Here is a 16,191-nt window from a genome sequence, read left to right as displayed (position 1 = left end):
TGGTTTAATCTGGAAGGAGGAGAAGCTGTGGAGCGCAAAGAATCTGTGTTCCTATCCCTGCTCTGCCACTTGACAAGGTTTCGCACAGCGGTCCCTCCAGTGCTCTTCACCATCCAGTCCCCAGCAATCGAGATGACTGGCTGAACAAGGGCTGTCCCAGGAAAAAACGCGCAAACTGAGACAACTCCATTATTTACGTAATTTTGGCCAAATCGATTCCTTCCTACGAAATATCCAGCTCACAGAGACGGTTAAGATGTTTTCTTGCTTTAACTCTTTCAAGAGTTACGGTCATCGTTTTTCGCGCGGGAAGACGGGCCTCCAAACGACCTCCTTCTGATCCCGTTCACCTAGTAACCTCCGCTTAGGGCAACGAACCTGTAGCCCGAGCGCGACCCGGAAGGAGAATCCGCCCTTCCCACCTCCTTCTCAAGAATCATCTGGAGTTACCGTTCCCGCAGCCAGGACAGCGCCCTAATGCAGGAGTGGCCGGGTTGGGGCGAAAGATGGGGCTGCGCGTGCGCAGTGGCGCTCGCTGCCCTTCCGGTGCGCCCGTCGCGGAGAGGCGGCACAGACGTACGCACGCACACACGCACGCACGCTTTCTTTTATTCGCGCCGCCGCAGCAGCTCCCGCTTACTCCAGCGGCCCCGTCCACTTGACCGAGATGCTGCGGGCCTGTCAGTTATCCAGCGTGACCGCCGCCGCCGCCCAGGTGAGTGCGGGCGCTCCCCGAGACAGCGCCTGAGGAAGCTGACTTGGGACAGTAAATGGAAACGGGGGAGGCTTTGTCGCTAACTAGGCCCCAGGACAAAGGCGTGTCTGGGGGCCACCTTCATCGCAAGTGGCCCAGGCTGGCCTGTGTGGCAGCTCGCCCTACTGGGGTGACTTGAGGGTTGTTGAAGCGGGGTAGGGTGTGGAGGAGAGGTAACAGGGACGGGCTGCTTCTCGGACCGGTCACCCAATCAGTACCGCGCTGCCCCACTGAAGGACCAATCCTGGCTGCTGGCGTCTGAGTCGCCGTTTGGGCGCGCGATAGGTTTCCAGCGGTGAAGGTCGAGAGGGGGAGAACTACAGTTCCCGGCAGCACCTGCGTAGCCGTGGCTTTTTGCATCTTTAATAAGGAGGTGCCTGGACTACTAGAAAGAGTCCTCGTTTTGGGGGTCAAGGCTGTAACTATTCGGGGAGGACTGCCCATCTTTTCATAGCTGAGAACATGTCTGGACTATTCTTAGGCTAAGCAGAAGCGAAAGGTTGTCGTTTGTGGAGCTCAAACTCCTGGTACTTAAGGAAAGACAGGAGTCATGACCTTGGGGCTCATTTCTGAGATTAGGTTGGGGATCTGTGTCTTTAGGCACTAGGACAACTTTGGCTGACATTCAGGGAGGCTTGGCACCCCAGTTACAATTGTCAAAATAACTTTCTAAAATAGAAAATAAAAAACCTATTTCCATTGCTCGCGATTTTCAGAAAATTGATATTCTGGCAAAAATGTATACTGCAAAACAGGTACTGTAACTTAAGCAGTAATTGAACAAAATTTCTAGGCATAGTGACTTTCAGATCATAAAAGTCAAGCTTTGTTTTTTCAAGTTTGCTTCACTCCTTATTTGTTTCTAGGGTAGGAGAAACAGCCACTTTCATAGGAAGGGGGGACCTGTATTAGTTTTCTATTGCTGCTTAACAAAAACCACAAATTTAGCAGCTTAAAACAGCACCCATTGATTATTTTACAATTTATGTAGGATAGAAGTCTGAGCGTGAATGATCTGGGTTCTCAGCTCAGTGTCACACAGGCTACAATCAAAGTATTCATCATACTGTGGTTGTCATTTAGAGATCAGGGTCCCCTTCCAGGCTCATGCAGTTTGCTGGCAGAATTCAGTCTCTTGCAGCTATAGGATTGAAGTCCCTGTTTTCTTGCTATTAATAGCTCTTGCTAGCTAATGCTCTCAGCTTCTAGAGCTGCCTGCAGTTTTTTGCCATAAGGCCCCCAAGGGCCATTCATAACATGGATGGTTCCTTTTTTTGCAGGCTGCTTGTAGCTTATCTCTCTGACTTCACAATCTCTCTTACTTCCCAGTCTTTGCTTTCTAGACCCATATTTAAAAGACTTATGTGATTAGGCTAGGCCAACCTGGATGACCTGCTTTTCGATTAGTTCAGAGTCAACTTTTTGGGATCTCAATTAGGAAATAAGAAAACTAATTAAAACTTTGCAATAAAATAAGAACTCTTTTCTAGCTCTCAGCCAAGATGTCTAAGCTTCCTGAAATTTCTGGCTTGTAAAATTCATTGGTTTATTCTCACTATCTCCTCAATCATTCTGTAGCATTTGATGTTATTGCTTTGTGAAAGTCTCTGTACTTTTGGCTTCTCCCATGTAATATCTGGGGTCCCATCATAACCCTTCATCTCTCTCCTCATTTTCCTTTACTGAGTCTGCTTCTTCCTTGTACTTCTAAATACACCCCTTCTCATCTCTTTATATAGTCTCTAATTTGGGATTACATCAACTCTAAGAACTTTAATCCCTAAGCAGATGACTCTTGACTCTCCAGCCTCCTCTTTTTAGCTTTGTACTCAAATTTCTAAAGTCTATTTTATTTTTTAAAGAAAGGGTTTCACTCTGTTGCCCAGGCTGGATTGCAGTGGCGTGTCATAGATCACTGCAGCCTTGAACTCATGGGCTCAGACAGTCCTCTCGCCTCCACCTCCAGAATAGTGTGCATGACCATGCTTGGCTAATTTTTTTATTTTTTGTAGAAATGGGGTCTTGCTGTGTTGCCCAGGCTGTTCTTGAGCTCCTGAACTCAAGCAATCCTCTCTCCTTGGCCACCCAAAGTGCTGAGATTACAGGACTGAGCCACCATGCCCAGCCTGAAAGTCTTGTTTGATTTTGTCAGCTTATCCAGAATATTCCACTTGTCAGTATTCTTTCTGCTTCATCAAATCCCATCTTTTTAAATGTCTTCTTGCTTTTACCATTTCTCTCCTAGAGCTTTTACATGGTGGTTAGTAAAGGCTTTTTAAAAAGCTAACATATTATGTCATGCCCTTCAGTGGCAACCCATCACATTCAGAATAAAACCTAGAGGCCCTTGATGATCTGACTCTTTCCATATTTCATTTTTCTATCTGCTTCACTCTGTTCTTCTGGTAATCTCCAGCACATGCTTCACTGCCTTTTTAGTTGGTGTTTCTTTTGCCATAAACTTTTCTTGTATATGTGTGTGTATGTATGTATATACACACATATATATATACATACATACATACACACATATGCACATACATATAAAGATTTATTATAAGGATTACTGATGAAGTTATGGAGATTGGCAAGTCCAAAATCTGCAGTGGGGCTGGCAAGCTTGAGACCCAGGAGAGCCAGTGGTGCAACTTCAGTCCTAAGGCCAGAAGCCTGGAGAACCAGGAGAGTAGGATGATGCAGCTTCAATCTGCTGGAGAACTCCCTCTTGCTTTTTGTATTAAGGCCCTCAACTGATTGAATGAAGCCCACCTACATTATGGAGGGCAGTCTTATTTACTTCACCAATTTAAATGTTAAACATCCTCCAAGTTGGCACATAAAATTAACCATCACAGATGGTTACTTACCTTATTCTTTATGTCTGGGCTCATCATCCTTGCACTCCCTAAAATGGGTATTCAGTAAAAATGGATTCTGTTTTCCAGAGATATGCTTTAGAACTCTGGTCCTTCCTTGTTTCCCACTCCTCCCTCCCCCCGGTACTAACTCCATCTTTCTTCTCTTAGTCCCAGTATTGCATCACCAGGCCTCACCTTTTTGAGGTGGGCATTGGGTTTGGAGGACCTGGGCTTTCAGCCTAGGCCAACCCTCTCCCAAACGTTGGATTTGGAAGTGGTTGTTTGCATATGCAGTAGTCTTTTCTGCTTGTAAGTTGAAAGAAGAGGAAGAAGCATTATTGTTCTTGAGGATCAACCAAGGCTGCTTATTTAACCAAGACCAAATTTAATAGCCTGACTAGTTTAGGATTGAACTTGTGTGTGGACATGAGCTATCATCTTCCAGAATTCTTTCTTTCTGTTAGGGTTATAAAACAGTATGTTACTCAGTAATAGAGATAGGTGGCCAACTACACATGCTAGAAAGTAGTTTAGCAGATCATGAGGCATGCTGCTTACCTCTACGCACATTAGAATCTTCTTCATTATTGTTCATTTTTGTATCTCTAGACCAGTGGCTTTCAAACCATTTTGAAATACATCTTCCATGATAATTTAGTACACCCAAGTAAGAATATGTAAAATATATTCACACATATATGCAGGGAAAGCTAAAGAAGTTCCTGCTTTTGCCAGACTGATTAGTATCTGTCATTTCTATAACAGAAGAGCACTTTTTTCCCTAGCTATATAATGTGGTTATACCGAAAGATAATGCTGCTTTAATGCCCAACTTAACTGGATTTTTGGTGGGATTTACTTTTTAACCTTAATGCATGACTCTTTTCTTTTTTCAAGGTTGATTTTTTTTGTTGTTATTGTTCTGTACAAAGTGAAAGAATTGACTTTCCTTAGAACTTAATGCTTGCTTCTTATAAAATATTTTAAGTTAACTGTAGAAAGAGTTAGTTCATTGCATACTAATCTGAATTTCAGATGGAGAACTGGCCATTAACTTCTGGGTGCCTTTTGTTGGTGTGGGAGGAATCCTTATGACAAAATGCACCAAAATGTTGTCAGTTACAGTAATCAGCAAAGTCTGTAGATGAAATCTGGAACCTCCAGTTAGGGTTCATATGAGGGGACTACTTGTCTCCATTTCCAGGTCATGCTGCATTGTGGTTTCTTTATAAATCTTCACTTCAGTTTGGTAGAGCTAAGGAATAGTCTGTGTAAGAACATTACATGGGAATTGTATGTTTTCTCTTGCTTTTTTTGGTTTGGTTTTGGTTTTTTAAAATCTTATTTCTGCAGGTTAGAAGCAGCAATGCTAACCTTATAATATTTATTACAAGGAAAAAATATTTTTTAGTTAAAAAAGTTTTTTTCCACATCAGATGGGTAATATGTTGACATTGTGAAAGGTTTGAAGGAGGCATATCTTACACATGCATGTGAAAACCCAATTATCATGCTTGTGAACTACAAAGGATCACATTTTTTAAATTTGTCAAGATAAATTGCTTTGAAACAGTATGATTCTCCCTGTATCATAGGTCATTATTAATAAAAAGGAATTCCAGGACAAAGAAGTAGCGAATATTTTGTGTGTTGAAGTAGGATATTTAGGTTATATTAATAAAGAGAGAGTATAGCTTGGTGCTTAAGAAAGAGAGCTCTGGAGGCAGACCTTGTATTTGGCAATTTTTTTTTACACCAAAAGCACACGAAACAAAAGATAAATTGGACTTCATTAAAATTTAAAATTCTTGTACATTAGAGGGACATTCGAAGGTGAAAAGAATGATCTGAGAAGTCTGCTGTTAGTAAGAAATTCAAATTAAAAATTTTTTTAAAACTAGACAACAAATGTACAAAAAAAGATGAAAAGAATGAGAGAAAATATTTTAAAATCATATCTCATAAGGGTCTAATCTCCAGAATATGTAAAAAACTCTTACAACTCAACAACAAAAAAGACAACCCAAATAAAAAATAGGCAAAGGACTTGACTAATCATTTAGCCAAAGGAGATATGCAAATGTCCAAGAAGCACATGGAAAGATGCTCAACATACTTCGACACCAGGGAAATGCAAATCAAAACCACAAAACACTCAGTTCTTACCCACTAAGATGGTTATAATCAAAACAGAATATAAAAAGTGTTGGTGAGGATTTAGAGAATTGAAACCCTCGTATCATACATTGCTGGTGGGAATGTAACATGGTTCAGCTGCCATGGAAACCAGCAGTTCCTCAATAATTTAAACATAGAATTACCATATGACCCTTTTGTTCCCCCCAAAAGAATTAAAAACAGGTGTTCAAATGAAAACTTTAAGATGAATATTCATGTTAGCACTATTCATAGTAGCCAAAAAGTGAGGCAACCCAAATGTCCATCAGCTGATGACTGGGTAAATAAAATATGGTATATCCATATAATGAAATATATTATGCTATTAAAAGAAATAAAGTACACATTACATACATGATACATGTTACAATGTGAATGAACCTTGAAAACATTATATTGAGTGAAAGAGGCCGGGCACAAAAGGCCATATGTTGTATGATCCCATGTATGTGAAATATTCAAAATAGGCAAATTCATAGAGACAGAAAGCAGATCGTGATTGCCAGGGGCTGGGGAGAGGGGGAAATGGGGATGACTGCTTAATGAGCATGGGATTTTTGTTGGGGTGACGAAAATGTTCTAGAATTAGATATGAAGGTAGTTGTACAGCATTGTGGGTATACTAAATACCACTGAATTGTACGTTTTAAAATGGTAAATTTTATGTTAAGGGAATTTTACCACACACAGAAAAAAACCTGCCACCAGGTATTTGCAGATGGCGTGAAGTATAGAGACAGGTTAGACACACACATACACACACATACCCCCCCAAACTTGAAGAGGCTTCTGTTGGCCCAAGATGGGACAGTTGAGTTTTTACTAAAAAGACAATAATTGCAACTGGTTGAAATCCATCAAAAGAGTTTAAATCCATGAATTCAAAAAGACACTGTTCTGGCTGGGCACGGTGGCTCTTGCCTGTAATCCTAGCACTCTGGGAGGCCAGGGCAGGAGGATCATTTGATCTCAGGAGTTGGAGACCAGCCTAAGCAAGAGTGATACCCCATCTCTACTAAAAATAGAAAAATTAGCTGGGCGTGGTGGCATGAGCTTGGGATCCCAGCTACTCAGGAGGCTGAGGCAGGAGGATTGCTAGAGCCCAGGAGTTTGAGGTTGCTGTGAGCTATGATGACGCCATTGCACTCTAGTCTGGGCAGAAGAGCGAGACCCTTTCTGGAAAAAAAAAAAAAAAAAGATACTGTTCTGATTACTCACAGCTACATAACATGCCACCCTGAGCTTGGGGTAAAATAACAGTATTTATTGCCTCATTCAGTTTTGGGCATTGCCTGGGCTCAGGTGGGCAGTTCTTGTTCAGTGACCCTCAGGAAGTTGCAGTCAGGTAGTGGCTGGGTCTAGAGTCATCTCTGCGTCTTCCTTACTCTCATGTCTGGCAGTGAATACTAGCTGCAGCTGACACTGCAATGGGGACTGTGACTGGACCACTTACATCTGGCATCTTTATGTGCCTGGGGTTTCCTCACAGTTTGGTGGCTGGGTTCCAAGAGCAAGTATGAAGAACGAGACACAGAGCCAGGCAGAAGCTGTATTCATCTCCTAGTGTTAGAAGTGACAGAGCATCACTTTCACTGCCCTTTGTTGGTGAATTAGTAACAAAGGCCTGCCCTTCTTTAAGGGAAAGGTAAATAGAACTCATTGGGGGAGCGGTCAGGTTTCTGGAAGAATGTGTGGTACAGGAAATATGGCGGCAGTCAATTTTTGGTAATACACTTGGCCCTCTGGTCACAGCTGACATCCCTCCCACATGCAAATATATCCAGATCCTTTTCCAAGGACCTCCAAAGTCTCATGCCATTGCAGCATCAACATTAGGATAGCACTTTTGAACATTCTAGTTGAAACTCTTTAGCCAGATCCATCAGTTCATTACGTGTAGCTATAACTGTACCTGATTTTCTGTTTTCCATGTCTTTCACTACAGATTACAATTTTGATAAACTTCTGTCACTATTTAACAAGATACCTTTTTCCTCTGGGTTCCCAAAATACATATATATTTTTTTGCTTTCCTTTAAGCCCTCACCAACAGCCTCTGTGAAGGCCATCAGGCTTCTGCTAACAGTCCCTTCTAGCTTCTCCCCTCCCCTCAACAGTCCCAAAGTCATTACCATATGTTTTATGTTTTGTTGCAGCAGAACCCTGTTCCAGGTACAAACTTATGTTTGGTTATCTGTGGCTATGTAACAGACCACCCTAAACTTAGCAACATAATTGTTATTTTATAGTAGTAACATTTATTACATAAATTATATAAGTAAAAATCATATTTATATTATATACTTATATATGAAATAAACATTTATTATATAAATAAGTGTTAATACATAAGTAAACATTTATTACTTCTCAGTTGTAAGGATTTCTGGGCTCTGTCAGGAGGTTTTCAGGGTCTCTCATGAGACCTCAAATTTTAGAAAATACTGTCTGCCACAATTAGCAAAGAAAAACAAAACCCACAATTGGTCATCTTCAGAGGATAACTAGGTAAAATATAAAAAGAAAGAATCAAGCATTTATACTGGCTTTTCTATACAAACTGTACTATTGGGTAACCAAATTGTGGATGAGGAAAAGCATCTCTTTATAAAATTTGTTAAATAATAAATAAAAAACGGTAGAATTAGATACCACTTTTGCAATTTCCAAAAAAGTAGTGGGTCTAGACATCATACATGAACATGGTTATTTAACATCACAAAAACAGAGACGACCACAACACTACTTACTATATTCGCCTCAAAGAAAGCAAATTGGAATCTGAGCAAGTGTCTGGATCCAACTCCAGTCTGCAGAAAATACAGAGGACAGGAACTTATTAAATTGTACTGTTAGCAAAATCCAGTCTATGGAAAATTCTGTATGTCAAAAAACCCAGGTTCTTTAACATGTACCCCAGGGAAAACTTTTTTTTTTTTTTTTTTTTCCAAATAGGAAAGACTAAATTGTGGTGTCTAGGAATTCATACTTGGGTGATAAAATGATAAAAAACTTACATTTTTTGACTATTAAAGCTCTACTTAGGATATTAAATACTACTTAGAATATGAAGATAGGCTAATGAATGTGATACTTGAATTTTTAAAAATCAAGAACCACTATTTCAGATAAAAACTATTAATTTGAGTCATGACAAAGTCATTCATTTCTATTTCTTTTTCATTTAGGTATATGGAACTTTTCATTGCTACCACTTTTTGGACATAAAAGAATTTTTTCTCATATTTTATTCTCTTTGGAATCAGGGTACATTTTACAATTGATTGTGTGACATTTGATTGAAAACATTTTTTCTTTTTTATGTGTAGGTAAAAAAATTTTTGTTTTAGTATTTGATGAAATAAGATAGCTTAAAAATTAAGCCCAGCTTAAAAAAATTAAAAGAATATTGAATATCCAGAAAATTTTGAAAAACAATAGTACTAGAAGGCTAGCCCCACTTGATTAAAACCTATTAATATTTCTAAGATGCAATACTTCTTTTTTATTTTATTTTTTTAAAGTGCAGTATTTAAAATAGTGTGGTATTTGTGTATTCATAACTAGATCAGTGGAACAAAATAAAAAGTCTAAGTTCATGTAAGAATTTAGTATATTTTAAAAGTGGTCTGGTAGTGGGTTATCAGAACTTACTAATGTTAGCATCACTAAAGTTGCTGTACAACCCTCTATTGCTAAATTTGACTGACTAAAGACAAAAAACAAAATTAAAGGTGGCATTTCAAATTGTTGGATAGTCTACGATTTAGGGACGGCTGAATAGGTGTTTGGAAGAAAATAAAGTTGAATCTATACTTCATACTTTATACTAGTTTCAAAAATTTAAAAATAAAAAAAGAAGCCACGAAAATCCTTTCATGAAGAAACCATGCATGGATTATTTTATAATCTAAGGGTGGCTTCCTAAGAATATGAAAAACCTCAGAAAGCATAAAAGAAAAGATTGAGTTTTTACTAGACAAAAGTAATTTTCTGCATGGCATAGGCTACCATAAGCAAAGATAAATAGAAGATCACAAACTGCACAAGAACTTGCAGTTAGCAGACATATAGCTAATTTATCATCATATGTAAAGAGCACTTGTATAAAGGAATATGAAAAGATCAATCTAATTTTAAAAGTTGGCAAAGAATATGCTCTGACAGTTCACAGAAAAGGAAATAATAGATCATAAATATATGAAAAGATGCACAATCATAATAAAGTTTTTTTGTTTTGTTTTTTTAGAGACAGAGTCTCTCTCTGTTGCCCAGGCTGGAGTGCAGTGGCCTGGTGATAGCTCACTGCAGCCTCCAACTCCTAGGCTCAAGCGATCCTCCTGCCTCAGCCTCCCAAGTAGCTGGGACTACAGGTGCGCACCACCATGCTGGCTAGTTATTTAAAAAATTTTTTTGTAGAGATAGGGGTCTCACTGTGTTGCCCAGGCTGGTCTCAAACTCCTGGTCTTAAGTAATCCTCCCACCTTGGCCTCACAAACTGCTGGAATTACAGGCATGAGCCACCATGCTGGCCAGGAATTGTAATTAAACTGAAACACCATATTTTCACCCCTTAGATTGTCAATGATTAAAAACACCAACTTGATTCGGTATGTTGGAGAAGATGTGGGGAAACACATACTCTTATATTACTAGAGTGGAATTTGGCTAATTTAGTAGTATTTCTCAACAAAGCAAATTTTACTTCTAAGAATACTTTTAAGAATTGACCCCAAATTATGTATGTCTAGTGTTACTCAGGCAGTATTGTTTCTTACAACAAAAATTTAGACAAAACCTCAGTGTCTGTCAATAGGGGCCTGGTTAACAATATGTTAAGTAACAGCCATATAACGGAACACCTAATTGCTATAAAATCCCTGGGAAGCTTTTCGTGTATTGTTGATATACAACAATCTAAAAAATACATATACATATATTTTTTTTAAGATATAGGTCTCACTCTGTTGCCCAGGCTGGAGTGCAGTGGCATAATCATAGCTCGCTGCAACCTTGAACTCCTGGGCTCAAGCGATCCTTCCGCCTCAGCCTCTGAATAGCTGGGACTACAGGCACACACCACCATGTCCAGCTAATTTTTAAAATTTTCTTTAGAGGCAGGGTCTTGCTGTGTTGCCCGGGCTAGTCTCACACTCCCAAAGTGTTGAGATTACAGGAGTGAGCCACTGCACTTGGCCTAAAATATGTATTCTTGAATGAATTTTATTAGAGAACTGGGTATATATTATGGTATCATTTGTGTAAAAGTGGGGAAGGTCAGGAAAATAGGTACCTATGGGTAAATATGCATCAACTATCTCTGGATAAACAAGAAACCAATAGCATCCAGTTGCCTGTGGAGAGGAGAACTGGGCAGGTAGCTGGGGAAAGAAGTTTGAGGGAGATTTCACTCTTGAATTTTGAATTAAAACTTTAGATTTTAAATTTGTTTAATACTAGGGACTATTAACTTAGAGTCAAAATATATTCTGTCAAAGGGAGGATAGAGTACCAAGATAAAAGAAAGTAGAAGATGGATAAAGAAACAGGTTTAAAAATTATTGATTTGAATTAGGGTGTGCTCAAACTCTGGTGTTGAATTGTCTCTGTATTAACCTGGAGCCAGTTATCCATTATTTTGCTTGCTGCTTGACATTCCAGTTAGCTAATTATCCACTGTTACCAGTGTTATAACTGTTGACCTGAATACCTGTTTATACATAGACCAGTAAAAAATGCAACCTTAAATAAAACACAACTTCAATGGTCTCCTAATATTTTCTCCCTAAGTCACAAAAATGGAGTGTTGACATATAAAAATAGTTTACAATTCCATGCTACCTGCTTTACAGAATAGAAGGAAAACACCCTTTTCTGTTAAAAGCAATTAAAAAATGTTGAGAATTCTATACTTTAGGTAATAATTGAAATACTTTTTAATACCAGTTATACCTACTTGACGTGTTTTAAAACATCTGGTTGAGAGGAAAAAAACATCTGGTTTATTTGTTTTTCAAAATGCTTTATACATTAGTTAAATGTTTATCTCTAGGCTTTGGCAAATGGAATGAAAATTGCAACTATAATTCTACAGTAATTTCCTATGTCCTGTGATCATGTGATAGATTTTCTTAAAACTAAAGATATTTTAAAAAGGAAGTTTATGTTACTCTAATATTCCTTAGATACATACAGTTTCATTAAAGAAACTAGAGAAAGCATTGTTTTGCCCTTGACTTGTTGCAGTTTGATTTCTACTTGGTATAAAAAATAGTTTTATTTATGGGTAAGTTTGAAATTTTAAATTGGTAGGTATAAATGGTTTTAAGTTCATTAAAACCTTCCCCAAATGGTATTTAGATTTATTTGCTTAATTTAAGGGATCCACATATCATTAAGAAATATTTAGGTTTGTGTGTTTTACTTTGATTACAACCAATTGCAAAGCATAGCCCTGATCATTTGCTTTTGTTTAAGGATAGACTAGTTATGTGAAGATAGTTATACTTGAGCATTTATATTAGTTAAAATAGTGTTCTCAAAACTGTTGGCTTTTAGTCTGACAGTATAATAGTATAAACCAAGAATGAACTTTTAGATGACTGCCTCTAGTTTGTTGGCTACATAGTTTAGAGATGGGCAAGTTGGTTTTCTGGATAAATTAAGCTGAGAGTCGAACTTTCCCTTTAGTGTGTATCCTATAATACTATGTTTTTAGCTAGAGTCTGGGTGATGTCCCTCCTTTCCTCCCTCCCTCCCTCCCTCCCTCCCTTCCTTCCTTCCTCCCTCCCTCCCTTCCTTCCTTCCTTCCTTCCTTCCTTCCCCTTCCTTCCCTCCCAGATTATCTTTCTTCTGAGCAACCTCCTCTTCTGGTTTTGAAACAATTTGTTTCTTTTCAGTGAGGATCATCTCAATGTGGCAGGGGGAGCTCATGTATGGGTTCATCCGACCATGAGCTCCGTAAGTTCACCTGGATGTGCTCAATGACCAGAAAATCTATATCTAAACCCTTAAGTTCAGCATTACTCTCTGCATTTTTAAGCATGTGCTGCAAAAATTCACTCTTTTGGGGCCACCAACCGTGTGTCCAGCCCCACTGTTTGGCCTGAAGAAATTATCATTGTAATTTTGGAATGGTACATGTTTTTTTTAAAGTGACATCTTTCAAATACTGGGTGGCTTTTTGTTATATGCATACCCTGGATGGCCTGGGCAGTTTTACCAGTGTTCTTAAAGTGAATATAAAGATTTGAACCTCTTGACGCATGATTTTGTGGGGTTTTCTGGGTCAAGTGAATAGAGAACCATTTTCACAGATCACCTCAGGCCGCTTAGGGGAAGAGGTTTCTTTTTTTTAAAGGCAGGGTCTTGCTCTGTTGCCTAGGCTAGAGTGTAGTGGCATCATTGTAGCTCACTGCAACTTCAAACTCATGTGCTTAGGCAATCCTCCTGCCTCAGCCTCATGAGTAGCTGGGACTACAGACGTATGCCACCATGCCTAGCTAATTTTTCTATTTTTTTAGAGTTGAAGTCGCAATTGCCCAGGGTGGTCTTGAACTCCTGGCCTCAGGCAATCCTCCCACCTCGGCCTCCCAAAGTGCTAGGATTATAGGCATGAGCCATGGCACTCAGCCCTGTGGGTGATTTTTCAGATGTCTAAATTAAATTTACAAAGTAAAAATAGATATATTATTTGGGGGATTTGGGCTAATTAAAAAAGCATATGGCAAATTCTAATTGTATTCAAGAAAGAATTAACAAACATAACACTTAAACATGCTAATTAGTTATAGTCTGATAATTTTTTTAAATATTAAAAGTAATTTTATATGAGCCTTGGGGTGCAGGAAGTATCACTGTTTTAAACAAATTATAACTGTTTCGTGATAAATTGATTTCTGAAAATGAAATAATTTTTTGTTTAATGAAGACATTTGTTAAAAAAAGTATTATTTCTGTATTACCAACCCTAACAGCTTCCCAGATTCCTTTAACTATATTGGTTGTGATGTTTTCTTCTTTTTTAGAATTGTCTCTGTGGGAAGTTTGTCCTCCGTCCGTTACGACCATGCCGTAGATACTCTACTTCAGGCAGTTCTGGGTATGTACGATGTCTCCATATAACCAGATCTTTCACTGTATGCTGCTTAGGAGGGTGTGTGTGTATTTTCCTTAAATAAGGGAATAGCTGCTAACACCTCTTTTTAGTGTATGTACCCTGAAGCTTTGCTGTATTATTGTTGGGGTACCTTTCTGAAGTATTGTTTATTTGTAGGTAACATTTGTTAATGATGCATCTTTTGGTTTTTTGGTAATTGGATGGCATACAAAGCAGACCTTCCCCACCATGTGCTATCTTCCATTCTGTGGAAATAGATTTATTTCCAGAGCTCAGCATGTTGTAACTTAAGTATTTGTTTATTCTATTTGATATTTTATTATCTTTTATAAAGAGTTTGTTTTATTATATTTACAGAAATGTTTAATCAAGGAAGGGGAGCCTTGAAAGTTAGTGATAGTTGGTTTTTTTGTGTGTGTGGTTCAAAGGAAATCTCATGATTGTGAGCATCTTGAGATTTAAGTGTTAAAGGGTAGATTGCTCCATTCTTTCTATCCTAGATATTTTGTTTTTAAAAATGTTTAGTTTTTCATAATTAAATGTTATTATTTTATATTGTAGACATGTTAGAAATAAATTATGAAAAAGTGATATGCTATTGTTCTGGTAAACTTGGCTGCTGTGATCTTAGTTAGTGGCAGAGAAGTAGAGGTTAGAGGTCTTTGAGACTCTTACATTGGTATAGGAAAGTAGGTATTGGAGGGTCAAGAAATATAAATGTGTTTCCTGTTTTCTTTCTCTCAGATTGACTACTGGCAAAATTGCTGGAGCTGGCCTTTTGTTTGTTGGTGGAGGTATTGGTGGCACTATCCTATATGCCAAATGGGATTCCCATTTCCGGGAAAGTGTAGAGAAAACCATACCTTACTCAGACAAACTCTTTGAGGTGGTTCTTGGTTCCGCACCTTATAATGTTCCATTGCCAAAGAAACCGGTAAGAGTTTTAAACGATATTGCAATTTATCCAATGGAGTATTTTAAAAGCAGAGTGTTTTCATCTCAAAAATACAGTTGTCTTTTGGTATCCATGAGGGATTGGTTCCAAGACCTCCTGCAAGTACCAAAATCCCCTGGATGCTCAAATCCCAGATATAAAATGGTGTGATATTTGCATATAACCTATGCACATCTTCCCATATACTCGAAATCATCTCTAGATTACTTATAATACGTAATACAATGTAAATGCTATGTAAATAGTTATACTGTATTGCTTAGGGAATAATGACAAGAAAAATGTGTACATGTTCAGTACAGATGCAATTTTTTTAAAAAAATATTTCTGACCTGCAGTTGGTTGAATCCACAGATGTGGAACCCATGGATACGGAGAGCCAACTATATTTTGTATGTATAATTAATTCAGTGCAACTTGCCAGCTGTGTGTTTGTTCTCTTTAAATTGAACAAATAATAATGAGTAAAGATGGATTTTTATCTTTTTAGAGTTCCGTAAGTATTCTGGAATTCTATAAGTATTTTGGAATTCCATAAGTATTCTCAGTTAGTACATACCACATACAAAGTAATTGTGCAAGGATAAATGGAGGGGACGGCTTAGGTGGAGGTAACTGTGGCTGCTCTGTGGACTGAAGGGTGTCCTTATATCAGCCCACACTGATGCAGCTGGCAAGCTCTTTCTTAGAGCACTATGAACATAAATGTGGAATGGTCATGACCAAGAACCCACCTTATGTTTAATAATGGCACCTTTTAGACCATAAAACAGTCAGAATTTTCAGCCACATGCTGATTACTTAATAGGGATATCTTGTATTTCTGAAACTTTGTGCATATTCTTCAGACTTTCACTCTTTATTCCCCCCCAATTTTTTTAAACTCTCATCTTTTTTTTTTAAATTTAGAACACAATTGCCTGCACAGATTAGACTCTCAAGTATTTTCAAATACAGCTTCTTGTAAACAAACTCTTTTAAAAGAGCATGGATTTTTGGCTGTTTGTTATTTGGTGTTTCTTTATGCTATGAGGCTGGACATAGTTGATCAGTTCTTTCTCAGAAAATGGGTGGATTTCTGTTCTTGAGGATCTAGCATGATCTAGAGACCAATCGTATAACAAAGTTAATATTTGGAAAAGCAAGTGTCCTCTGACTTCCTCCCCATACTCCACCCCAACCATGCTTTTTCAGAATGTTCTTGGCTAGTCTTATACATCATTTATTCTACCATATGAGCTTTCCTACACTGCCTGAGGGAGACAGTTGCAGCTTTAGTAATCAAGGAGCAGAATCTTGTGGATTTATTCTGAAATCTTGGTTCTAT

General features: G+C 38.3%; 1 protein-coding gene, 1 non-coding gene and 1 pseudogene across 8 annotated transcripts in view; 1 reads left to right on the top strand and 2 right to left on the bottom strand.

Annotated features, from left to right (window-relative positions):
* The first annotated feature begins 434 nt into the window (after positions 1–434).
* Positions 435–16,191, top strand: part of IMMT (inner membrane mitochondrial protein) — a 45,535-nt gene continuing 29,778 nt past the window's right edge. For 6 of the 7 annotated variants that reach the window (XM_045550020.1, XM_045550017.1, XM_045550019.1 and 3 more), the window contains exons 1-3: positions 489–715; positions 13,818–13,891; positions 14,654–14,843. In XM_045550020.1, the coding sequence (XP_045405976.1) occupies positions 668–715; positions 13,818–13,891; positions 14,654–14,843 (312 nt within the window). In that variant the 5' untranslated portion in view covers positions 489–667. Of the gene's footprint in view, positions 716–13,817; positions 13,892–14,653; positions 14,844–16,191 lie in introns of all 7 variants that reach the window. The other variant, XM_045550013.1, reaches the window with a different exon arrangement.
* LOC123637662 lies at positions 5,043–5,144 on the bottom strand. The gene has a single exon (XR_006735010.1). It is a non-coding gene; the product is annotated as a small nucleolar RNA U13 (small nucleolar RNA).
* On the bottom strand, positions 12,634–13,098 carry LOC123636640 (annotated as a pseudogene).

This window comes from Lemur catta, chromosome 4 (assembly GCF_020740605.2).
Source record: "Lemur catta isolate mLemCat1 chromosome 4, mLemCat1.pri, whole genome shotgun sequence".
Lineage (NCBI taxonomy): Eukaryota > Metazoa > Chordata > Mammalia > Primates > Lemuridae > Lemur > Lemur catta.
Note: the sequence above shows the minus strand (reverse complement) of the source record. Positions and strands in the feature narration are given on the sequence as shown.